Genomic DNA, 25116 nt, shown 5'->3' on the forward strand with positions numbered 1-25116 from the left:
CAGTTCCATCTTCCTAACCAACTACGTCTTCCGAGAAGTATCCTGAATATATTCTAGCCACATTAGCGGCAGCGAAGAAACAGACTATATAAACTGAATGATCTTAGAAGTAGCGTATTGCTTACTTTGCTGGCTGCTAATGCATTTTAGTTTGTCTGGTGACCGTACACGTGCTATAGGACACTCCCAACTACTCTGTGTTCATTGAGACGTGAGCGCAGACCCTGAGCCACAGCTGCATTTATGTCGCCCCAGGTGGTCATCAGTCTGACGATGCCAGGCGAACTGAAGTTCAGAACCTTGGGCGTGATTTCTAGAGTCTGGAATATTTCTTAGGAAATTGCTCCTATATGGGCTCCCCCTTAGTCCACAGCCATTTAATCCCCTGAAACTTCAAAGTAAAGTCTCAGCAAGCACCAGAAGATGCTCCAGCATCTTCCTTGGACACAAAAATAAATTCCTTTGCAAGGAGATGATGGATCAGACACAGTCAGCTGTTTAATAAAGTCTACCCATCCTTGTTCTTAAGGCACAGATTCGGGTTTGTGTTTGACCACTACACACCCAGAGACACCGTTTCTTAGACTTTTTTGAAAAAGAGAATTCATAGAAATACCACACAGAAAGCAAAAGTAATGGAACACATCAGGGGCTCTGGGGGGTGGGTAATGTTGTGCTTCTGGTCCTGGGTGCTGGTTACACAAGCATGTGGGTTTGTGAAAATTCATTAAGCTGTATGCATCTCTATATGATACTCTTTTATCACACTCTAACACTCTAATAAAAGTTTCATTTTGTTTTTAAGTAAGCAATAGCAGCATTCTTCACAATAGCCAAAAGGTGGAAACAACCCAAATGTCCATCAAAGGATGAGTGGATAAACAACGTGTGGGGGAATCTACAGAGTGGAACACTCTTCAGCCAGAAAAGGAATGAAGGGCTGACACGTGCTACAACATGGATAACCCTTGAAAACACTGTGCTAAGTGAAAAAAGCCAGTCTCACAAGGACGGTCCAAAATGAATTAATTTAATTAAAATGAACTGTCCGAAATAGGCAAACCTATAGAGACAGAAAGCAGATCGGTGGTTGCCAGGGGCTGCTGGGGCAGAGAATAGGAGGGACTGCTAATGGACATGGGGTCTCCTATGAAGGGGAAGAAAATGTTCTGAAACTTGACCGAGGTGATGGTTGCACAACATTGTGAATGTACTTAATACCACTAACATGTACACTTTAAAATGATCAATTTCAGGTTATGTAAAATTTACCTCAATTTTTTTTAAAAAAAGCAATGACAACTTAATGTCAGTTTCCATAAAAGAAAGCTCTTTAGGAAGGGCTTTCAAAGTATGTCTGACTTTAACGCCGTGTTTAAAAGCAGGAAGAACGAAGCTGTCTCTTCTCTGGCTTTAGGAACAAAAATGAGGAAAGCACACGGTGTCATCCACAGCTCTTGAGGACACTCCTCGTCAGGAGACGATGTGTGCAAAGAGACCCCGTCATGGCCCCAGTCCCACCCAGACTGGGAGGCCATCACGTGGTGTGCAGCGTAGGTGCTGCCACACAGTCTCAGAACTCTGGGTTTGCATCTGTCTCTCCCAGAGGCATGTGCTCTTTAGGGGCAGCATTCTGTTTCGAGTGCTGTACACCTTGGACTTAGCACAGAGCCTAGATACAGCGGATGCTCAATGCATGCTCATCGATCCAAACTGGGCCACACATGGACTTGTCCCACCACCTGGCATCACCCTGCCAGCAGGCAAAGCTGTGGTCACCCCTGGTCTGGGAGTGAGATGAAGTGAGCTCCGTGCCCAGCTCTGTCTCCCATATGCTGTGGGTCTGATTAAGTCACTCCGGGTCTCTGAGCCTCAGCTTCCTCAATTGTAAAATGGGATTAAAACCTCATTTTGCAGGCTTGTTGGTTATTAAAGAATTGTGTCCTGATGATTGAAAGAATGTCAAGTGCCCAGCACATGAGAACATTCAAGAAAGGTCGGATCCCCTTTTCCTCCCATGACAATTTTGTTCAGGAGAGTAGGGTGCTGTTCCCAGAAGGACATGGGTTCTTCCCCCCACCAGCACCCACCCTCACTTTCTTACCCTTCACTTACCTTCATGCCAAAGGTAAATATGGTGATGACGATTTTGAAGATCAGTGCCAGGGCCAGCTGCCACATGGCTGTGTAAACGCCAAAGCCAGCTGGCCGGTCTGGGATGTCATCCACAGGCCGGGTCATGTTGGGGTCATTGATGTAGTCACACAGCTGGGAGGACTCAAAGGCCCCACAGTCGTTGAACATCTCAGAAATGAGCACACTGGTGCTCTGGCGTGTGTAGGGATTGGGGTAGGCAATGACAGCTCTGATGGCAGTCACCACAATGACCTCCAGCAACGGGTACTTCCCTAGCTGGGTGTTCTTGCGCTTCCTGCACCAGGCGATGTTGCAGCGGATGAAGAGGGTTCCCCACAAGCCCCCAAACACCCCAAGCAGGATGAAGGGGAAGAGTTCAGCCATGTACCAGGGCGTGTGATATTCCACATAAAAGAGAACAAGGTGGCTGTTCCCAAAGCGATTGATGGATCGCAACGTGAAGGCCGCCACCAGGGCCGTGAATAATGACATCCACGATGTCTCCGAGAGAAAGTAGTAACTGATCTGGAATGAAGAAGTCGCAAATTAGTGACTGGCCAGAGAAAGAGCTGCTCAGAGTTCAGGCCCTTTGGTCAGCAGCCACCTGCTGGTGCCCACCGTGAGACACACTGGGACCAAACATGGACGAACAGCACTCACTTCATCAGTCAGTCCAGGCTTGACTATGACAAAATGCACCAACGAAGATACCAAAGTGATCTAATTGTGTCTAAAAGTAAAATGGATACTGAGCAAGGTGGCTTAAGCCACTTTTTTAAAGAGAAAAATAGTTAATCATAATTCTGTTTATAGCACAGAGACCCTCCTAAAAGCAAATAAACGTCTGGATTTGATTCAGGGGTTGGAAAACTCTGGCCCACAGGTCAACTCTGGCCCACCAAAAGTATTCATAAGGCACACGAGTTAAGAATGGTTTTTACATTTTTAAATGGTTGGAGGAGAAAAAAAGGTTTTTTTGATTTGAACTACTCAGAAGAGCAATATTTTGTGACGTGAAAACTATAGAAAATTCTAATTTCATGGTAAAAGGCCACAAAGAAAGTTAAAATTGCATAATGATAAACACACACACACACACACACACACACACGAACACACATAGGATATTAAAAAAAGAAAATTCTAATTTCAGTGCCCATGGGAACATAGCCATGCCCATTCACAAACTATGTGTTGTCTATGGCTGTTTTCATGCCACATGGCCAAGTTGGACAGTTGCAGCAGAAACTGTGTGCCCCACAGAGCCTGAAATATTTCCCATTTGGCCCTTTACGGAAAACGTTTGCCAACAAGCCAACCCCTGGAATGATCCATTCGCGTTACCAAAACCAAAAATGCTTAATTCAGTTGGCTCTGAGAAACACTGAAGACACTATAAATCTTCAAAAAAGAGTCATGTTGGCAATTTTTAAAACAATATTTTTAAATGGCAGAAATTATAGCTCCTTTATTAACTGCAGGAATTTTATGCAACACTTCTTTGAATGTACTCCTCACAGGGCAGGAGACGAAGGCTCACTGCTGTGCCAGTCATCCACGGGTCCTTGCCTCTCCGCCCCACGCATTCCCTCTGCTGCCCCTTCTCACCTCTTCCAGACTGAAAAGCACACCCCCGATCGGAGCACCAAAGGCCACGGAGACTCCGCCGCAGCCGCCGCTGAAAGCACCTGCAAGGCAAACAGTTACGTATGAGCTCCGGACCCTCCGTGAACACCAGCGTGTGCAGGCGAGACCACGGAGGGGCTGCGGGCAGAACGCTTTCCTGCAGTGGAAGCTGGCCAGCTCACCTCGCGCCTCTTGCCCTTGTTTTTGCTGTACTTAGAGAAAAGTCTGCTGAAGAAGTTGCCACAGCAACAAGCCACGTGCACCAGCGGCCCTTCTTTCCCAAGGCTCAGGCCGGATGACACTACCAGCACCAGGGTGACCGTCTTAATTAGCAGGGTCCACTTCCCCAAGTAGCCCTTGTTGATGAAGCTGCTCAGAATGGTCTTGATCTGAAACAGAGGATCGAGAATGAGAGGGAATGAACTGTTTCAATGCACGGCCAGGAAAATAGCTGTAATTCCTCTGAGAGGCATTTTTAAAGTTTTGATTCACAAATCATGTGGAAGACAGGCTCTTTTGGTTTTCCATTTGTCTATATTATATTAACCGAAACTTACATGAATATATAATTTTATATTAACAGAAACATTGAAAAATTCAATGCAAGTAAACCTTAAGCATTCCCAAAGTACTAAAAGATCACAGGACTGAATAAGTCACTTCTAAGGTCTCATTTTAGTCATGATGTTTTGTCCTGTTCACATTACCCTTTGCTGTGTTGAGAATAGACATACAAGGGGTCTTCAAAAAGTTCATGGCAAGATTCGTATTATCTTTAATTCCATTTTTCCACAAACTTTTTGAAGTATCCTCATATACCTATGATTTTAACCGCTACCTTTTGACTCTTGGAAGATATCCCAGAGAAACGACAGGGAGAGCTGGCCAGCTACGTGACAGAGCAAACAGAGTGAAGGAGTTTAGAATACGCCACCCAGAGTATGCCACTCTGGCAGATTGACTATTTGAGTTACAGGCACTCAGAAAACAGCAGGTGCAAGATCTCTCTGACCTTCATTTGGTTTCTTAAAAGAAGGAGATGAAATTCACATGTGAAAGATGCCCTTCCTGTACGAGAAGGAGAGTGTCATTCTTATCATCAAGGATGGGAAGTTGAGGCCTAAGCAATTCTGTACAAACCAACGTTGTTAGACTAGCCCTTATCCTCCTAGTCACGTCTCTGTCACTCCCCGAGCCCAAGCCCCTTTACCCTGTCACATTTTCATAGTTGACTACTCTTTGTCCAATGCAGCATATAAGTGCACAACTCTTTTTTTTTTTTTTTTTTTTTTTTTTTTTTGTCGTTTTTTCGTGACCGGCACTCAGCCAGTGAGTGCACCGGTCAGTCCTATATAGGATCCGAACCCGCGGCGGGAGCGTCGCCGCACTGCCAGCGCAGCACTCTACCAAGTGCGCCACGGGCTCGGCCCATAAGTGCACAACTCTAACTGCGTCTTCAGGTCTTCCTTTCCTTATGAAGGGTCCCATGTCATATAAAACATATTAAATAAATGTGTATGTTTTTCTCCTATGGATCTGTCTTACATCAATTTAATTCTCAGGCCCAGCCAAAAACCCCTAAAAGGGTAGAGGTAAAATCCTGCCTCCCCGACAAGAGCAAAACGTCAGTTGAACTTTAGGTCAAGGGTTGGCAAACTATGGCCCGTGGGCCAAATCTAGCTTGTTGCCTATTTTTATATGACCCACAAGCTAAGAATGGTTTTTACACTATTTAAAGTAATATAAATAGTAATAGAAATATCACATAAAGTAAGAAAAAAATTACTAGCCTTTCAGTGAGAATAGTTGCTAGATCCTGCTTCTTGGCCCATAGGCCTAAAGTATTGACTCTCTATCCTTTATAAGAAAAGTTTGCTGGCCCCTTGCTGGAGGCGATAGGTAAAATGGGTGTTTACTGTCCAATTCCTTCAACTTTTCTATATGTTTGAAAATATTCTTAACACAGTGTTGGAAAAGGAAGAAGATGCTCAGCATTCTAATAACGCACCTTTGGGGGATATACAGATGTTTGAATCCATGGCAATCCCTTTTCTTTCGCCTAATCCTATCTCTTGTATTGAAAAGGACTTTGACTACAGGGAGCATCGTCTTGCTCCATTTTCAGACCTGCCACATTTTGTAAATGCCAAGTAATGGCTTTCTTCCTAAAGGCGTGCTGGAGCGTTTTGCCTAAGGCTTTGAGAATTCAACTCAGTGCCAATCTCAGTGACTAACTTCATACACTCTGGTCCTCTCCCCCAAAATGGTGTCCTTTAGGATACAGAAACATTACCATGGCTACATAACCTCTACCTCCAACCTCTCCCACAATTCACTAAAATGGGGTGAATGTTTATCACCGAGCTGGCAATTTACAAGCCTGTAATCACAGAATAATTAGACGCCAAGTTAGTTACTCCATGAATTTCATGGTCGATTTCTTTTCCCATTGTGTAATACATAACGGGACAGTGTTATCGCTTGTCAGTGCCATTTACATAACTTCAAAGTGCCTCCTTGTGGACACTGCTCTTCCAAGTATTCAATTTCTCAAGTACCTATTACAGTCCTTCACAACCTCAGCGCTCATCAGAATCACTGGGAATTAGGAAATATTAAGAATTGTCTCTCCCCAGAGAGATTTGATGTAACTGGCCCCGGGTGCATCCAGGGTATGAGGAGTTGTACAGCCTCCCCAGGTGAATCTACAATGCAGCCCAGGTGGAGAACCAAACGCTCCATTCCGGGAAAATGTAGCACAGGTAGCCCTAATTTCTCAATATTTAAGAGACGGACCTGAAACACTCTTGGTTCTTTCACAAATTCCTGCTACTGAGCGTCATGTCACCTGTGGTGACTTAGGGAGGGTCATGAAGTCAGTGAATCTTCAGATTGTTAAAGGGGTGTGCACAGGACCATTTTCATCTCAGGAGCAGGCGAGGGAAAGAGCCCATGCGAGCAGGTCGTGCGTGTCTTCCTGAAGAACTCAATGAGCTCCTCCCTACAGGACACGCCAGAGGCCTCCTAGCTGCGCAGTCAGCTGGTGTTTCTTGAACGAGCCTTTAACTGATGGCAAACTAGTGGTGGCGAAACCAGGCCTTAACAGGTGGTAGTTGGCTTAATTGATCCTGTGCTCTGGGGATCACAGATCCCTTTATTTAAGGGATGTTTTATTACGCCTGCCACAATCCTGCCCTTTTGTGTTGCCTTGAATAAATTTCTCTATAATTTTTTGTCAGTTAGTTAATGTGGATTTGGACCCCAGGGTACAGTTTAAAAGCATAATAGCACTTAGAAAATTACAAGCATCTAAATTACCTGAGCCTTTGCCAACCATGACATGTGGTAAGTTGAACAGGGTAATAGGTATTTTGTAATTATCTAAAATGATTTGACAAAATTCTCATGATCAAATTAGGGACTAAAGAAGGCAAATTCATTCCCAATAGATGCCAAAATCCAATGACTTGTTTTAACTTGGATTCATTGAGACTGAAGCAAGCAGGGCTTTCACAAGATGTATTGCAGTGGATTTGTGATTTGGTATTTTTAACTTTAAAACCAGAATACTTTCTGTTAAGTAAATATTTGCAAGAGGGTTCATTTCTTGTAATGAACGGAAACATCAACTCAGAGTAAGTTCTGAGAAGACACGATTTCATATACGAGGATACTTCAAAAAGTTTGTGGAAAGATTTGTATTTTAAGTCTATTTTTCCACGACCTTCTTGAAGTCCTTGTATAGTTGATAGTGGTTCTACTGATAAAGCGAACAGAAGCAGAAAGAGAGACTCTTACCCAGTTCTCTCTAAATTCCCAAATCCATAAAACTATGAGTGTTCACTTTTAAATGTGCCTTACAGAGCTTATACCTAAGAAGGCAGCACCTACCCCACTTGGAGTATTCAAGACACATAAAAAACTTTTCTCTAAGTTTGCATTTTAAAAAATGTTTCCAAAGAACCTTCATTTTAAATAATAAAAATGTGATCCAGTTTATTTTTATTTTTTTATTGTTTTTATTTTTTTTTCCCCAAAGGTTTATTTTTTATTTTTTTTTCTCCAAAGGTTTATTTTATTTTATTTTTTAAATTTTATTTTGTCGATATACATTGTGGCTGATTATTGCTCCCCATCACCAAAACCTCCCTCCCTTCTCCCTCCCCCCCTCCCCCCAACAATGTCCTTCCTGTTTGCTTGTCGTATCAACTTCAAGTTATTGTGGATGTTATATCTTCTCCCCCCCCCCCCGGTTTTGTGTGTGTGTGTGTGTGTGAATTTATATATTAATTTTCAGCTCCCACCAATAAGTGAGAACATGTGGTATTTCTCTTTCTGTGCCTGACTTGTTTCACTTAATATGTTTTGGAATCAAATGCTACGAGGATGAGCAATTTTTTAAATGTATGTAGGCGCATTGCATTCAAAGTTTGTTTTTAAATAGTTTGGTTAGTATCTTTGCTAAAATGAAAGAATAGCTCCATGTCTCAACTGAAGTCGGTGCACATATTTAGTAGGGCTTTGACCAGGAGGACCTTCTTTTTATCCATGAACTGAAATTTACTTTTATTTACTTTTTAAAAAATTTACTTTTATTTACTTCAATTTACTTTGATTTACTTATTTTCCTTTTTACTCTGCCCTTTTCCTCCAAGAACTGGGATAGGTACTGCCTTCTTAGGTTAAGAATTTCAAGCTCTACTATGAAAATTTTGCTACTGCTGAGTCATAATAACTAAACTTAGGTTATTTGGTTCCTGATACTTTAAAAGATTGTTATAAACTCTTTTCTAAATGGAGAAATGAACCTATTACATCCATATTTACATATGGTTAAAAGAAATTACTAAAACAAGCACTATGTACCCAATCCCAAGTTTAAGAAATAGAAGAGTGGGTCCCTTTGACAGCCCCATGTTCACTCCCCAGGAGAAACGTCCTACTTCCCTTCACCACTTCCGATCATTTCTTTGCCTTTCCCTATGGACTCCTATTATAGAGAGAAGCATCCTTTATATATTCTTCTGCAACTTAGTTTTTCACTTGACATCACATTTTTCAGTTTCATCCACGTGGATGTGTTCCTGGTACTTTTGTTATATAAGAAATTTCAATGCTCCTCTGGGTAGTTCACTTCTTTTGAGTCCAGCTGTCACCACTAAAGATGCCCACTTCGAGTGAACAACAAGTCCAGCCAGCCCTCAAAGACAGAGCTCATACTCGAGCTCCAGGTCTGTCTGTAAGATCACAAGCTGAGCCTCACACCTCTGGTTCCTGGAAGAGGAAGACGGGACTGCCCATCATGCCTTTTATTTCTGCTTTAAATTTTCAACCAATTCCCCACTGGCCATCTCCTTATTTTGGAAATATTTGAGTCAACAACATGTATCGGCGGGTGGTGGGATCATAACCTCAGACGCCATGGTGCCTTAGGCTTTAGATGTCAGAGAAAATGCAGTCAGCTCTGCTATAATACTTGTTTAGAAAATGCATATTGGTTCCAATGCTATCTATACATTAGGGAAGAATTTGAGCATAACACAAATTTTATGTCTGTTTATGCACAATTTGCTCTGGGAGAAATACTAGGTGAATGCAGAACACCGTACCCAGCTGAACCGAGCTATGTAGGAAAACACAAAACATACATACACACATGCCTCAAACATCACCCAGTCCACACGTGTGCTGGGGAGCCACACCCGTGCACGCCGCTGTCACAGCTTCCCCTCCAGGTCCAGATAACCCTCCTGCAGCCCCTTCACAGTAACTCACATGCTGCAGCCCTTCTGACACCCACTTCCACAGCCAACTTCAAGTTTTTTCAAGAAGAAACATACTTATTGTAGTATTGACATATTTCTTGGCTATTTAATGTGTAAAACTGTGCTGCTGTTTTTACTAGCCTATCTTTTTTATATGTATCACTGATGAAGTTTTTGAGTATTGTGTTCCTAACCCATTTTCTCCATAAGCCCTTTTTTTTAAATTGCGTGATTTTGCATGGCATGGTGATGTTTAGGAATGCATATGTCACACTATAGCAGAACTGGCTGTACTGAGAAAATAGGATGGTAATACGGCTTGTTTTTTGGGTTCCTGAAGCAATTTGTTAATATAAAACATCAAAAATTCAGCATGACATATTAAGATTTTTCCCTATCTTTCCTGAAACAAGACCATATTGAATTTTTCTTCTGACCATCTTTCAATGACTCAGCCCTTCCTGTAACTGCCTGGACCAGCATCAGTGGTGGAGGGCACCACCCAAGGCTGGGGACGTGTCGCCACAACTGGTGCACAACTACATCTTCAAACTCACCATCTCTACCGCGTGTGGGCCTTGCTGCAGCACCAACTTGAAGAACTGAATTGCATTGATTCGAGGAATAATACAAGAATTTTAAAAATTATTTCTGGCTAAAATTGTCACTGTCTGGGCTCTTTGCAAACCAGCTCAATTATCATTATTCTGCCCAGTAGATCCTTGTAGGTTTCAAGTTCAGTCTCAGGCATTCGCCCTGATGGATGAGCTCACTTCCCTCATACTTGGTTACATCAAAGCACTGAAAACTATTTATAAGAACGCTAAATTCACAAGGGTAAATTCATAGTGCATGCGGTGAAAGTGAAATTAAGTTTTGCAAAGATTGCTATTACCTAGTCATCAGAAGAGCAGAATGTGGCAAGTGAGTTTAATCATCAGTGAACTTTCTCAGCAACAAACCTCCGCTATTGCCCTTTTTTCACATTATATCATAGGCGCACTTCCGAGTCATCCCAGTGCCAATTTATGCGTGTGGTTAATGAACTCTGATTCCATAGGCCTTAAGAGTTATGCCAGGTTTACTACGACAATGGTTTAATCATCTGAGAAGCGATAAAGCAGAAATCTTGGATACAGAGTATGAATCCTGAACTCACAGTTGACCAGCTTGGTGACCTTGGGCAAGTTCCTTAATCTCTCTGCGCTAGTTTCTTCAACTACCAAATGAACAATAATAGTACCTGCCTCACAGTCTACTGTGAGGAGTAAATGAGTTAGTAAAATGAGTTCATGCTTGGAGCTGTGCTTGGCACAACAGTGCTACGGAAGTATTTGCTATTCTTATTATTGGTACAAAAGAAATTCAGCCACGACTCACCTCGGGTATGCCAGAGCCACAGGCATATGGTGCAAACACGCGCACCAGGGAGACGGCCAGAAACGCAAACAGCAACTCCCACAGGATGTATATTAAGTAATTCAGAATGTAAGCACTTGCACCCTAAACAGACACAAAGGAAGAGGACATGAGCCATGGCAAACCTGAGCAACATACCAATGCCAACCCTCTGTCGGGAGAGCAGACGCTTTGATGGGATCGGGCAGGCCCAGTCCCTGTCTTGTAAAAACAAAAAGGCCAGAGTCGGTTTTATCGCCTGTCGCCATCGCTGAAATGGGTACGCACAACACAGCACCGGTGTTCCTCCAGGAGCTGTTCACGTGCACCTTCCACCGGCTGATGTCTCAGAGGCAACAGAAGCCGTGAATGATGCTCGATTTTAATCACCACTTGCACTAGAGCTAATGAACGGTGTGATGCAGAAAATTCTGTCTTCAGAGCCTGGAAGGCCTGTCTTTCTTGTCTGCGGTGGACTGGTCTCTCCGAGCTTTCATCGAGGCCACGCTCACACCCCAGCAAGCAACTGCACTGGCGATGAGCAAGGGTGGGAGCTGTGGTTTGGAATGCTGCTACTCAGGTGAGCTGCCTGGCCCAGCAGCCTCAGCATGCCTTTGGAGCTTGCCAGAAATGCAGAGTCTCAGGTCCCATTTGAGAGGCACTACTGTAGGGAAAACTTGATCATCTCCCTCAGAATACTTCACTGATTCCAAATTATCTGGTATGTGGGGAGCATTTTTCTGAACCAAAGACATAGTCTGGGGTCTTTTCGGTTGAGGACCTGGTCTGCTGAGTGGAGTCTGCATTTCTTTAGGCCTCAGCTTCTTGCTACCATCTGGATGACTCAAGTGAGGGCGGAAGGAAAGAGAGGTCACCTACAAGTCAGGACACGGACACAGCCAAATGTGTTCCTATTAAATGCAAAACACATTCCAGAAGACTGCTCTGGCCTTTACAAGCACATATATTCACACCCTATGAGGTGAGAGTTCGGACAGAGGAATATCTTTCACCCACTTAAATATGTACTCTTTTTGGAGGCTAAAAATAATTTCTCACTCCTACTAACAGTAATTCTTTGAACCAAAGTATAAATATTAAAAGTAGTTGAAAAGATGGATGGCCATATTGCCCCAAAACACATATTGCAAGTAGAAGAGAAGAAATAAAATATGGCGCCCAGCCACCTCTGCCTGCCCACACCCATCAGCCCAAGTAGATAGTTTCTTTTTGGAAGTGACAGAGAGCACTGAGAATGTGTGAGATTTCAAGATCTCTGTCTACTTCTGAGATTTGAAGAAATTCATTTTCAATTCCAATGAGAAAGGGGTTTAGCAAAATGGCAAAGTGCATTCCAAATGTCTTCAGCTGTGCTAAGTTGGTCAGGCAAAAAAAAGTGGGGCAGGGAGGAGACGTATAAACAGATTACATGTACCTTCCAAGAACAGTTCTAGCTTAAATGGTCCTCACATCACCCCTAATGTGAAGCTTGGCTCCTAGCTCCCCTCACCTGGCTTTCTGATCCTTCAAGGATCCAGTCATTGTGGTAACCACTGAATTTGGTTAAAAGTTAACCCTTTCCTGAGCTTAGATTTTTATAAAGATGTGAAACTCTAGGTGCCTTGAAGGCAAACACTAGGTCTGTGGTTCACCACCACATCCCCTGTGCCTGGGACATTCTCTTCACAGAAAACCCGGAACATCCTCTGTAATGAGCTCATAAAATGGAGTGGAAGATAACTGAAAGCACAATAAGGTACCAGTTCATACCCACTAGCATGGCTAACATCAAAAGCAGATAATAATAAGTGTTAGCAAGAAGGAGAGCAAATGGGAACCCTCATGCACTGCTGGTGGGAAGGTAAAATGGTGCAGCCACTGTGGAAAACAGTCTGGCAGCTCCTCAAAAGGTCAAACACAGAGTTGCCATCTGACCCAGCAATTCCACTCCTGGGTATACACTCAAGAGAAATGAAACATGTGTCCACAAATGTTCATAGCAACATCATTCATAATAGCAAAAAGGTGGAAGCAACCCATGTTCATCAACTGATAAAGTGATAAATAAAATGTGGTATATACCCCCACAAATGTGAAAAATTAGATTTTAAAATTAAAAAGTGGTATATCCATATAGTGAAATATTATTCAGCCATAAAAAGGAATGAAGTATTAATTCATGCTACAACATGAAGGAACTTGGAAAACATTGTGCTGAGTGAAAGACGCCAGACAAAAAAGCCACACATTCTATGACTCTATTTACATGAAATCTCCAGAATAGACAAATCTATAGAGACAGAAAATAGAGTGGTTGCCAGGGGCTAGTGGGTTGGGGGGCCACGGGACTGACTGTTAATGGGTACAAGGTATCTTGGGGGTTGATGAAAATGTTCTAAAGTTAGATTGTGATGATGGTTAATTGTACACTTTAAATATGGAATGTGAATTATATCTCACTAAAGCTGTTATTCTAAAAAAAGATAATTCAACTTTTCTCCTCAAATAAAAGGTATAAAAATTAATGCTATTTCTTCAGCATGATCAACAAACTACATTCAGTAAGAAAAATAAAGCCAAATACAAGGCTTTTAAATATATATGTATATAGGGGCCGAGCCCGTGGCGCACTTGGTAGAGTGCGGCGCTGGGAGTGCTGCGACGCTCCCGCCGCGGGTTCGGATCCTATATAGGACTGGCCGGTACACTCACTGGCTGAGTGTCGGTCAAGAAAAGGACAAAAATAAATAAATAAATAAATAAATAAATAAATAAATATATATATATATATATATTTATATAGCACATGAAACAGTGAGGAAGGGTTTTCCAAGTGAAGTCTGGGTGGCTGCATTAGAGCTAGAGAAAAGCAAGTCACACTAGTATTATGCCGTGGACTGTCATCGCAACAGACACTTGAAGGTGAAATGACACTCACGAATCACCCCGCAGGGTTCCAAAGGCATGTGGAATTGCGTGAGTCCCCAGGACGACCCTGCCCAGACACCCACCTCCGACTGATTCACCAGCAGCTCTGACCATTTCTGCCACTGTGGACACTTGTCTCTGTCCTCAAAAGTGGTTTCATGGGAAGTCCAGCAGCACTGCTTGTGGCTGTACCAGAAGGCAGACTGGCAGACACCTTCCTTCAGGTCTGTCATCCAGTCGACGGCAAGATCGATGACCCCAGCCAAGGTGCCTGGAGGAAGCAGCACAAGGTTTTGCCACCAAATGTGAACCAAACTTGGGAAACCCATGCTTATTAGGACTTTCCGGATTCTTTAAATTCTGGGTAAGGGATCGTGAGTCCATACAAGTAGATAATGACTTTAAAGGCCAATAGAAGTGGGATGAAATAGAATGTGCAGCAGAAAGAGAAACACCACGTGTCCTCACTCATAAGTGGGAGCTGGAAAATAAATTTAAAAAGAAAGAAGGAAAGACACAAGGATCCCAATAATACTTTTGCAAAGGAGAGAACAGGACCGAGGTTACCAGAGTTGGGAAAAGGGGAGGGGAGATGGCCAAGGAAGGGACTGGTAAAGGGCCACCCAAAACGATGACATGGTGTCATGCCGAGTGTGCCAATTATCCTGGTCGGAGCATCGCATGTTGCACACGGCTACAGATATTCAAGGCTGTGCCCCACACACATGTACAGTCACTTACGTCCCAACGAAAACATAAATAATAGACTGTGCAGCTCAGCGGGCCACAAAAGGCTGCCTTGCATCTCTTTCCAGAATAACTCATTCTAGTCTTTTCCAAAGGCAAGGAATGTTCTCCGGCTTCTTAACTTGTGAAACTTTTACTGAATCCTCACTTCAGTATCGGGTTCACACCCGCATCACCCCCAAAGGCATCCGCACCCCCACATAGGCGCACCCCGTCCATTGTCCTCTGCTCCGTGCGCAGCGGCCCGCCTGGGTCCCAGACACCCTGCGTCCTCAGGCCCTCAGTTACCCTTTCTCTCTCCTGTCCCTGCCACCTCCCCTTTCTGATGGCTCCTTCCCAGCAGCATTTAGTGTCAACACTGCCCGGCCCCACCTTCCCCTCCAGCCACCGGCCTGTCTCTTCCGTTCGCTCAGCCTCACTCCGCTCTGTCCACCTGGAGACCCGCAGCTCAGGCAATGGTCTTTGCTCAGTCCTCATCTTCCAAGACCCGATCAGCAAACTACAGCCCACAGGCCAAATCTGGCCACTGCCTGTTTTCGTAAATCTAGTTTTATTGGAGCACAGCCGTGCCACTCAATGAGGTGCCGTCTGTGGCTGCTTTCATGCTACAGAGGCAGAACTGAAGAGGTGACACAGAAAGTGGGTGGCCCACCGAGATGACAATATTTAGTCCCTGGCCCCTTACAGAAAAAGTGTGCTGACCCCAGTTCCAGACCTCTCAGCATCCTTTGACACTGCTGACCACACCATCCTTCTAGAAACACGCCTGCCCTTGGTTTCCACAATATTATCCTCCCCTGCTTTCCTCCTGGCTCTCTGGTTTTCTCTGTCTCCCTGATCTCTGCTCTACCCAACTTCTAAAAGGCACATTTCCTCCAAGCTTGACCCTGAACCCTTCTCTCTTCTTACACTACGCTCTCGACCCTGGCCACCTGGTTCACGTCCTTCTATTGCCACGGAGCTGTAGCTGTGCATATCTAGCTCTGCCCTCCAGGCACGTAGGAGCTCCTGCCTACTGTGCTCAGTCACCACAGAGCCCAGCCGCCAGCTCCACTGCCCATGGCAGACATCACCCATCGATCTGACACACTCTACAGGATTCGCCTTCACAACGCTTTTGACATGTCCCTGTCAGACACCACTTATGCACTGTGCCAGACTCGTGTGCAATCACCCTCAAACACCCTTTCTAACAGAGCCCCAGGCAGTCAAAGCCAATGAGCAGCAACTGTCAAAGGACACACGTCTATTTGTCTTCTTGGGTCTGTGGGACATCTCCACCCCAGCTCTCTGCATCCAACGCTGAGCAACAGTATCCCCCTCCCAGGCCCAGCTTTGCTCGCAGCTGAGAGAAGGGCCCAGCATCCAGGTACTTGTGCAAACCAGAAACCTGTGTACACATCCCGCTCTGGGCAATCACCAGATCCTAGCGACTCCAGCTCCAAATCTCTCTTGAATCGCTCCTGTCCCCTCCTCCCCATGGCCTCTGCTAACATTCAGGCCACCGTTTCAGAATCATTTCTGTCTGGGCTGCAGCCAGAGCCCCCTTTCGGGTCTCCATGCCCAACTTGCCCCCCTCCGGTGGGTTCTCCACACTGTGGTCAAACAGGCTTTCAAAGCTGCCAATCTGACCCACGCCAGCCCCTATGGAAAAGCCTGCCACGGTTTCCCGTTGCTCTTGGGAGAACGCCCAAATCCTCAACAGATTGCTGTCCCTGATGGCAGGCACCTCGTATCTCTCCAGCCTCATTTTTTTCCATCACTAACCCCCACCCTCTGCCCAATCCATGTTTCTGGAACATGCCAGGAGATCCTGTCTGCACCATCTCGGCAAGCGTTACCCTCCCTCCACTGGGCAGGGTCCTCCTTATGTTCCAGATTCCAGCATTTATATCCCTCCTTTGGGAAGCCTTCTCTGAGTTCCTAAGTGTGGCCCAAGTGTATTTCTCGGGCCTTGCCCCATCTCCATACCTACTGTATCGTGATCTCATGGTTAGCAATATAGGTATATATACGTCTGTACTTCCACAGGCTATAAATCACAGGAAAAAAGGTTTCATTGTCTGGTTTTCATGCCACAGAGGGGGTTAGATCAGTCGTCCAGAGCCTGTGTCCACTGTAAGTGGGCAAGGAGACTACCTGCCTTGTCTGTTATTGTACCCACGTCAGGTACATAGTTGGAGCTGTATGTCCACATTGAGTGGATGACTGCAGTAAATTAATGGAGGAAAAAATCAGAAAACTCAGGTCCCTTCATTCACTCAAGGGATATGTATTGAGCACCTACTTACTACGTGCCAGTCACTAGTCCACATCCTGGGGATACAGCAGCGAACAAAGCAGACCCAAGTCTCTGACTTCATGGAGCTGTACCTCGCAGAGGGAACAGAGACACTAGGCAAGTAAGTAAGTAGCCAGTGACTCCACTAGAAGGTGATAGGTGCTAGAGAGAAAATATAGCTCGATACAATGGTACAGCCACCTTGAAAAACAGTCTGGCAGTTCCTCAAAAAGGTAAACACAGAGTTACCATTTGGCCAAACAACTCCACTCGGAGGCATATACCCAAGACAAAAACATGTGTCCACATAAGGACCTGCACACGAATGCTCTTAGTGGCATTATTAAAAACAGCCAAAGAGTAGAAACAACCCAAATACTCATCAGCGGATGACCAGATAAAAAAATGTGGTTTGTCCATACAATGGAGTAGTATTCAGTAATAAAAAGGAATGAAGCACTGATACTTGCTACGATGTGGATGAACCTTGAAAACATCGTGCTAAGTGAAAGAAGTTAATCACAAAGGACCACATTGTACTGTATGATTTCATTTACAAGACATATACAGAACAGGCAGATCCATAGAGACAGAAAGTAGATTAGTGGTGGCCTGAGGCTGAGAGGGGACTGGGGCTGGGGCTTTGATAGCTAAAAAGTACAGAGGTTCTTTTCGGGGTGATAAAATTATTTTAAAATTGATCGTGGTGATGGTTGCAGAACTCTGTGAATATACTAAAAAACACTGAACTGGACACTTTATATGAGTGAATTGTGTAGCATGTGAAATATATTTCAATAAAGCTGTTACATACACACATACATACATACCTAGAGCAGGAAAGGGGGATGAGATTCAGAGGGAAGGATGTAATTTTAGAGAAGGCAGTCGGGGAAGGCCTCAAATGAAAGGTAACATTTGAACAAAGACCCAAAGAAGGTTGGGGAGGGGTCCTGCAGATATTCAGGGTCAAGACTCAATGATCACCCCAAATTCCATCTTTATTCATTCATTCATCATCACATTATCCCACACCCAATCCTCCTTGCTGATTCTGGTGCTGAGCCTCAGCTTTATTCTACAGTACAACAGCGACACCCAGTGACAGCTCTCGATAAACGCCCTGCAGAGGAGATGCCGCTGGGCCTCTCCATTAGGGGTCAGAATAGAGTGGCCAGGGCGCCACTGAGGGGACGGACAGCCAGCCAGACAATTGGTGCAACCAGGCCAAAAGAACACATGAGCCACTTCTGTTTCCACTGTCCTCCCATTCTTGCCCTCCTTCCGTACTCATGCGCAGATGCGCCCACGGGCCTTCCTTTCTCCGGCGGTTCTCACCCCGGCCTCCATATTTGAATCACAGAGGGGAGAAGAGGGGGCTTTACTCAATGCCAGCGCGCCCCCTCCAGAGAGTCTGTTTAATTGCAGCCCAGGCACTGCTACATATTGTTTCACTCCCCAGGTGATTCCTCCTGCTAGAACTGACAGCAACTGTGTTGATAGTGAGACCAGCTGGTCAATATCAGGTCAGCTAAAGATAGCCCAGTTGCGCTCCTCCACTAGCCAAATAAATCTAAGCTGTGCCATTTATTCCAGCAAGACACCAGAACATCTGTTCCAAGTGTCTTCATTTACCCTATTTATTTCTCCTTGTTAGGAGCCAAGAATAATGATACAGTGTAAGGTTTGATAAATCTATTCTAAATAGGGCCATCGAAATCCAGAGCAACTCCATCCCCTCCCCCCTGCCTTGCCCCACCCCGGACACCTTCAAAGGTCTTCACAGAAGCGGTCAGGCAAACGTGGTGGCAGAAGACCATGTATCTGCCAAGACTAATTTCCTTCCCTGGTCGCCTCTGCTGGGGGAGGGAGAATAGAATTGGGGAAATGAACGGACAGTTGCTTTGGCTAGTAGGAAAGGGCTGCTCTCAAGCATTCCTCTTGGCTCCTTTTTTCTAGAATGCCGAGGCGGACGAGGCAGAAGGGGCCCTTCCCTGGCCACCGAGCCTCTCCTACAATTACCCATGAAATAAATGAAAGGTCGCCTGGAAATCGGAATCACCTGTAATCACAAAATCATGTGTCTCATTACTGTTCTTTCTTAAAGCACTTACTATATTCTGCCTGTATTACAGTCACTTCTCTGATCAATTTTCCTGCCATAATGATTATGTTGTTACATGTAGGGGATTTTTATTCAGGGGATCTCTTCAGCATGCTCAAATTTTTAAATTCTTAGACATTAACCCTCCCAGGCTCCTCAAAGGAAGTAAGTTTGGGGACACAATTTCCATGCAGAGCTGGTGCATTTGACATTAAACAACAGGTTTCCCCTAAAGATATTCGTCCATTTACTCTGGAAACATCTACTACTGGCAAACACGGTGTTGGGATTATAAAAAGGAAGGACACGGACTCCCCGAGGGTCAGAACAATGTCGGGGCTGGGGATCTCCCAGGGCCTACCTCAGATCCTGTGGGTGTCTAGCATTGTTTTGAGTGCCCTACGGTGTTTACAGGTCATTCCAGGGCCTGCCAGTAGTAGCAAAAGCCAGTCTCATGTGGTGTTTGATTATGGCAGCTCAAAACGTTTTCATACTTCGTTGGCTTCTCCATAACCAAGGACAGCAGAATGCAGAACGCGTGCTTTCAGTACACTCCCGCATGCTCATAAACCTTTGCACTATGTGGAAAGGGCCAACCAGCTCTATGACAGCTCTCCAGAAGCTTAATCGATGACACCTTTGATGGAAACTATATGGTCATGTATTCTGCTCTTAGACATTTCCAGTAAGAAATCTCTTGCACGGGGTAAAAGGGAAACGCTCCACATTCCGAACATCATCCCAAGCGGCTGGGGCTCGGGGGCGTCAGCGTCCGCAGCTCGCCCGGGAGCGCTGCGTGCCCTGCGTACCTGCCAGCAGGCCGATGAGCAGCATGACCACCCAGCCCGACCAGGCGTCCTGCAGGCTCCTGATGAACCCCCATATGGACTCCTTGCTTTCGCTGGTTATCTGGAAGCAGAGCAGACACAGCAGGTGACATGCACATATTTTTCAACTCATGCTTTTCTCCTTGAAACTGTTTTCTCAGGAAACAGGGTGGTAATTAAGAGAAAATGAAGGTCATCCAGCAACCAAATTCCCAGTTACATTATTCATTCAGTTGTGTGCCACAATCACACAATGGGCTTCCTCGTTCATAGAGCTATGGAGGTGCCATCATAGTCTCCAAGGAACAAGAGTACCAAAAACTGCACTTGATTAGAAAAACATACTGAATGTGATCTGAGCTTTCATTATTTAAAGCCATTCTGAACGAGGCACTGACTGGGTATCACTATCTTGAATATGAGCTACTGTTTTAACTTACATTATCAGGTCTGTTCATTAAAAAGCCTCTTCAACAAAGACTGCATTTCCTACTTTTGTTTTCAAGGTTTAATTTTAACAGCAAGAACTGTGAATTAACAGCATGGATCACAGTTACCATGGCAGATGGACACGTCTATACACACTGTAAGAACACACCTTTGCCTCCCTGTGTTCACAAAATCCTCCGAGTTCACCATTCCCCTCACAACCGTTTCCAGCGGTGGTTGGCAACCATTTTCTATATAGGACTAGACAGTAAATATTTGGGGCTCTGCACGTCAAATGGTGTCTGTTGCAACTAATCAACTCGGCCACTGTGCACAAAAGGAGCCATAAAGAACATGTAAATGAATGGCCATGACTAAGTTCCGATAAAACATTACAAAACGAGGTGCCAGCTGGCTTTGGCCCGAGGGCCATAGTTTGCTGAGCCCTGCTCTAGAGGGAAGGCTGCCCTCTCCCCATCCTCCTCCACATTGGAGAAAAGAGGCTCCGCCATCTTCTTGACTGAACCTCACTCCTGAAAAGCTCTTCCTCCTTTCACTGCCAACCTTTGTGCAATGGCGTGACACAGTCGCACTCTCCACGTCCCTCCACATCTTCCTCTGAAGTGGCTCTCCCTGAAGTTGCCAACAGCCCCCATGTTGTTGGTTCACCATTACCCCTCCATGGAGGCTGACCTTGGGAGCAGCCCCTCCTCAACACTCTCTACTCTTCTCACTTGGGACAACTCTCGGCTGGTCCCCTCCCTCACCTCTCCCTGCTTCTCCTCAGGGTTTGTCACTGGCACCCACCTACCTCCCCCAGAACTCCTAACTCATGGCATTGCCCAGGGTCCTGACCGCCTCCTTCCGTCTCCTCCACATTCCCCAGCCACCCTGGCCACCTCTAAAGCTTCAGCACCCACTCTCATGCCAGGGACCTGTCACTTTTTTTTTTGCAGCTGGCCGGTAAGGGGATCAGAACCCTTGACCTTGGTGTTGCAAGGCTGCGCTCTAACCAACTGAGCCAACCGGCCAGCCCTTACTCTCGTTTCTAGACTCAACTGCTTTCTTCCCCTTCCAGGAATCCCCCACCAGACCCCTGGAGCTCCCTGAATTGCCCAAGTGTGCCATGTTCTTTCATGCCTCTGACTTAGGAAAGGGCCACTCTGGTGATTAGATGCTTTTCCCTTTGTCTGCCCAGTGAACTCTTAGTCTTCCTTCAAGTCCCAACTGAAATATCAGCCTCTGAGAACCTGTTCTCTAACGTCCCTCTTAGAGGATCCCATAGCACTTACACGTAGCTTCACTGCAGCCCATTAAAATATATATCGACTGCCAACTAGACGCCCGGCCCCATAACATGTGCTTTCACACACACAGCCTCACTTACCCTTGAGGAATAATCACCTCTGTCCCCACAGATGAGAAAATGAGGGGCCCAGAAATGGCACCCCCAAAGTCACCTAGCCCGAAGGTGTCAAGGGCAGGAAGTGCACCAGATTCATCTGGTTCCAGAGTCCCCTCCTTGTACTCTGCACCCCATTACTTCTATATGACCCAGCCTCCCACACCCAGCACCCGGAGCTACAGCCATCTGTCCACATCTCTGCCCTCGCCCCACTCTTCTTTAGAACCTAACCTGGTACAGGACACATGAACCTGAGCCCCCACTCAACAACTTCCGGATTCAAGCATGCCACAGCCACTTGTAGGGGTCCCCTTCAGCTTGTCCCTTCACAACGCCACCTACCTTTCTGGGTCTGTCGGTGTCCCGTGAATTTTCCCTTAGCCAGTCGATGGTGTGGAAGTCCTCATTATGTCCGCACATCGAGAAAAATCCATCAGGTTTCCAGTGCCACTCATCGCTCCTGCATTGACCAGGCTAGTTACACCTGAGAGAGAAAAACGGTCATGGAAAAGGTGAACAGGACATGTACACGGACATGGCAGAAGATAACCCATGGGCTCTATTTTCTTACACAACCAGAAGTTATCTCAGCATAGGCATCTCCTCTGTAGTAACATATATACACAGTCAGTTCTCATTATAGGTAGAAGAAGTGTTCTATAAAGTCGCTTCAGACACTACATTAGCAAAAACTCAATGACCGCTCCTAGAGGAATACAGGGTTAGGGCCCTGAGAGCCTCTGCTCACATTCTCGTCAACAAATCAATACATAACCTTGTATCTCATGTTTCTGTCTACAGACACTGTAGTTAATAGATAGTGCTCAGTCATTAACATTGAACTCATGGCCAACAGCACTACCACTCACGTCTGGGTGAAGCTTCTCCGACACATGTATTCTCTCCATAAAACACAGCACAGCCTTCCTGCACGTGGGAACACTAGACAGCACTTCATCACTCAGTTTCAGGGCCATTTTAAACAGCAACATTACCAAGCAAAAAGCACAAAAATGTGAAAAATGTGGCACTAAATAGAACACAGAAAGGACACTTGTTTAAAGCATGAGACTGAAAACAAGAAGGCAGAGCGTTGCCTTCTTCGACCTCAGCGAGGAACATGTGCTTCTGGCAACTCAATTTTTTGCCACTGTGCACCTGCACATGTCTGTGAATGACCTTGAAAGCACCACCAGTATTGATTCGGAGGCTACAAATAAATTTGAGTGAGCAGGCAAATAAGCAAATACGAAATCCAAAAATGAGGAGCAACTAGATACATTTCTGAGAAGTCCCACATCCTGCAAAAGCAAGGTGTCAACATGAGAGTGTCGAGGGCTAATAGGATTGACGCATACCACTCAAAATCAAATAATTGTAGCCAAACTGGTAACTGGTTCCCCTGGGAGATAAGTGGACCACTCGGGCAGACAGTCTATGTGGTTGTCATCGCAGATATTCATAATGCACAGCACCAGTGGAGTGAAGACGCTGGTGGGAGCCAAGGCAATCTGCAGATGGCAGCGGCCCTCTGCACTCCTGGCGCCAACACGGACATGGATAAGGGAGGTAGGAAAACCCGTCACGAGCCAAGAGCCATGCAAGGCTGGAGGCACACTGCCCTGGGCAAGGAGCTCTGGGCACAGACGCTCATTTTTAATTCTTCTTAAAATACAGTCAGAAGGGCTCTTGCTGCCAGGGTAGTAGCAAAGGTGAATGTCTCTTCCTTTCCTGTCTGAGATCACAATTCCACTCGCACTATTCCAGCTCCCCTTGCCTGGAAAACAATTGCAAGTGAACCAACACATCTGCCAGGCTCTCTTGCCATCAGAGCCTGATTTACAGATCCCGTGGGAGCTAATCTGGAGCAGGCCAGTGCTCACCACCAGTTAGCAGAAAGAATAACATGCTCCTACAGAGACCGGAGGTTGAAATATGCACTAAATAAAAACTACTTTGGTAAAGAGCATGGGAATTTGAATTATAGGATGAGGGCCACAAAAGTGCCAAAATAGATGGTTAAAATGTTGAAGGGTGGTTATAAAAATATATGAGTGCGGACTTCTCATTGCTTTTGTATTTCTATATCTGGAGGACTCAGTCATGACCTGATGACGCTGGATTTTAATCAAATTGAAAAGTCGCTATGGGCAAAGTAATCACCTTCCAAGCAATAAAATGGCCACAGTGATAGATTTATTGACCGTCCGTGCAACTCGGCTGCTTTAAAACTTTAAAAGTTTGAGGTTTGAGCAGTGCCAAGTCCAAAACTACACCCATTGGTGAGTATCCAGGGAAGAGTCGCATTGCATAAGGCAGGAGCAGCCAATAACAGAACCAGTAATATAAGGGAAGGGGTCAAATTAGAGCACAAAGATTTCATTCTCATCTCTACAAAAACAAGATGGTAATAACTTATTACATGTGGTAAAGAAAATCTCTGATGGGAAAAATAAGATGACAGGCTATTGGCCCACAGTGGGAGCTCTCATCAGAAAAACCCAGCTGGCATATAGAATAATTGCAGAGACCTGGATATTGTATTTGCTGCTTGAAATTTAACCAAACCTCTAGTCAAACAACTACTCCAGGCAATAATGCGTGAGATAAAAATTCGCTCTGGAGAAAAATTACATCTTTAAACTTTGATGGAGCATGTTATGATCGTGATGATTAGACACATAATTGGTAGAGGAAAGTAAACATGATATAATCTGCAGAGCCTCGGGGGCTTTGTTGGGGGCCTGGAAGGAAATGGTGATGTCATGTCTGAAATTGGAGTTAAGAGACGACCAGAACAGAGACAGTGCAAGAAGAGAACACCCGGGTGGGAAAATGGGAAGGACTCTATTTGGGATCCACCTGAAAGGTGAAATGGATGAGGAACTAGAATCCAGCCAGGCAGGGGAGCCACAGGGATGGAACTCCAAGGATTTGCTAACTGAGAAATAAACTGAAGCTCTGTTTGTTCAATAAAGTACAAGGAACAACCCCAAATGGATGCACACAGTCATTTGCAACTTACAAGGGAGCCCTTGCTCCTCCCACCTGTTTTTATTTCTTCTCTCCAACAAGAATATTTCTGCTGGCAGATGACACCTGCGCTTACGTCCTCAAGGCCATGGGTTCAAGGAAGAACAGCATCCTACAGCCTGGATCTAAGATTTCTACTTGGCCTGGATCATTTAGGTCAGGGCTCAGGAAACTGCAGCCCATGGGCCGAACCCAGCCTGCTGCCCGGTTTGTAAATAAAGTTTTACTGGCACACAAGCATATCTACTTGTTTACATATTGTCTATGGCAGCGTTCACGTTACAACAGCAGGGTTGAGTAGTTACGACAAAGACCATATCACCCACAAAGCCTGGAATGTTCACCATCTCGCCCTTTACAGAAAAAGTTTGTTGACCTCAGATCTCTGCAGCAGACCACAAAAGTGGCCCATATTCTCTAGCCCTCCCTGTCTCCAC

The 25116-nt window shown here is 45.2% G+C and overlaps 2 protein-coding genes across 2 annotated transcripts in view; one reads left to right on the top strand and one right to left on the bottom strand.

Annotated features, from left to right (window-relative positions):
• LOC134366945 (H(+)/Cl(-) exchange transporter 4-like) overlaps positions 1-22113 on the bottom strand; it is a 30539-nt gene extending 8426 nt beyond the window's left edge. Inside the window, 9 exon segments of the mRNA XM_063083522.1 lie at positions 2116-2661; positions 3745-3803; positions 3806-3824; positions 3945-4151; positions 10908-11030; positions 13937-14124; positions 19795-19894; positions 21989-22074; positions 22077-22113. Of these exon segments, the coding sequence (XP_062939592.1) occupies positions 2116-2661; positions 3745-3803; positions 3806-3824; positions 3945-4151; positions 10908-11030; positions 13937-14124; positions 19795-19894; positions 21989-22074; positions 22077-22101 (1353 nt within the window). The 5' untranslated portion in view covers positions 22102-22113.
• LOC134367152 (G-protein coupled receptor 143-like) overlaps positions 1-25116 on the top strand; it is a 188941-nt gene that overhangs the window by 32068 nt on the left and 131757 nt on the right. The gene's annotated exons all lie outside the window — the stretch shown is intronic.

Source organism: Cynocephalus volans, chromosome X (assembly GCF_027409185.1).
Source record: "Cynocephalus volans isolate mCynVol1 chromosome X, mCynVol1.pri, whole genome shotgun sequence".
In the NCBI taxonomy this organism is placed as follows: Eukaryota; Metazoa; Chordata; class Mammalia; order Dermoptera; family Cynocephalidae; genus Cynocephalus; species Cynocephalus volans.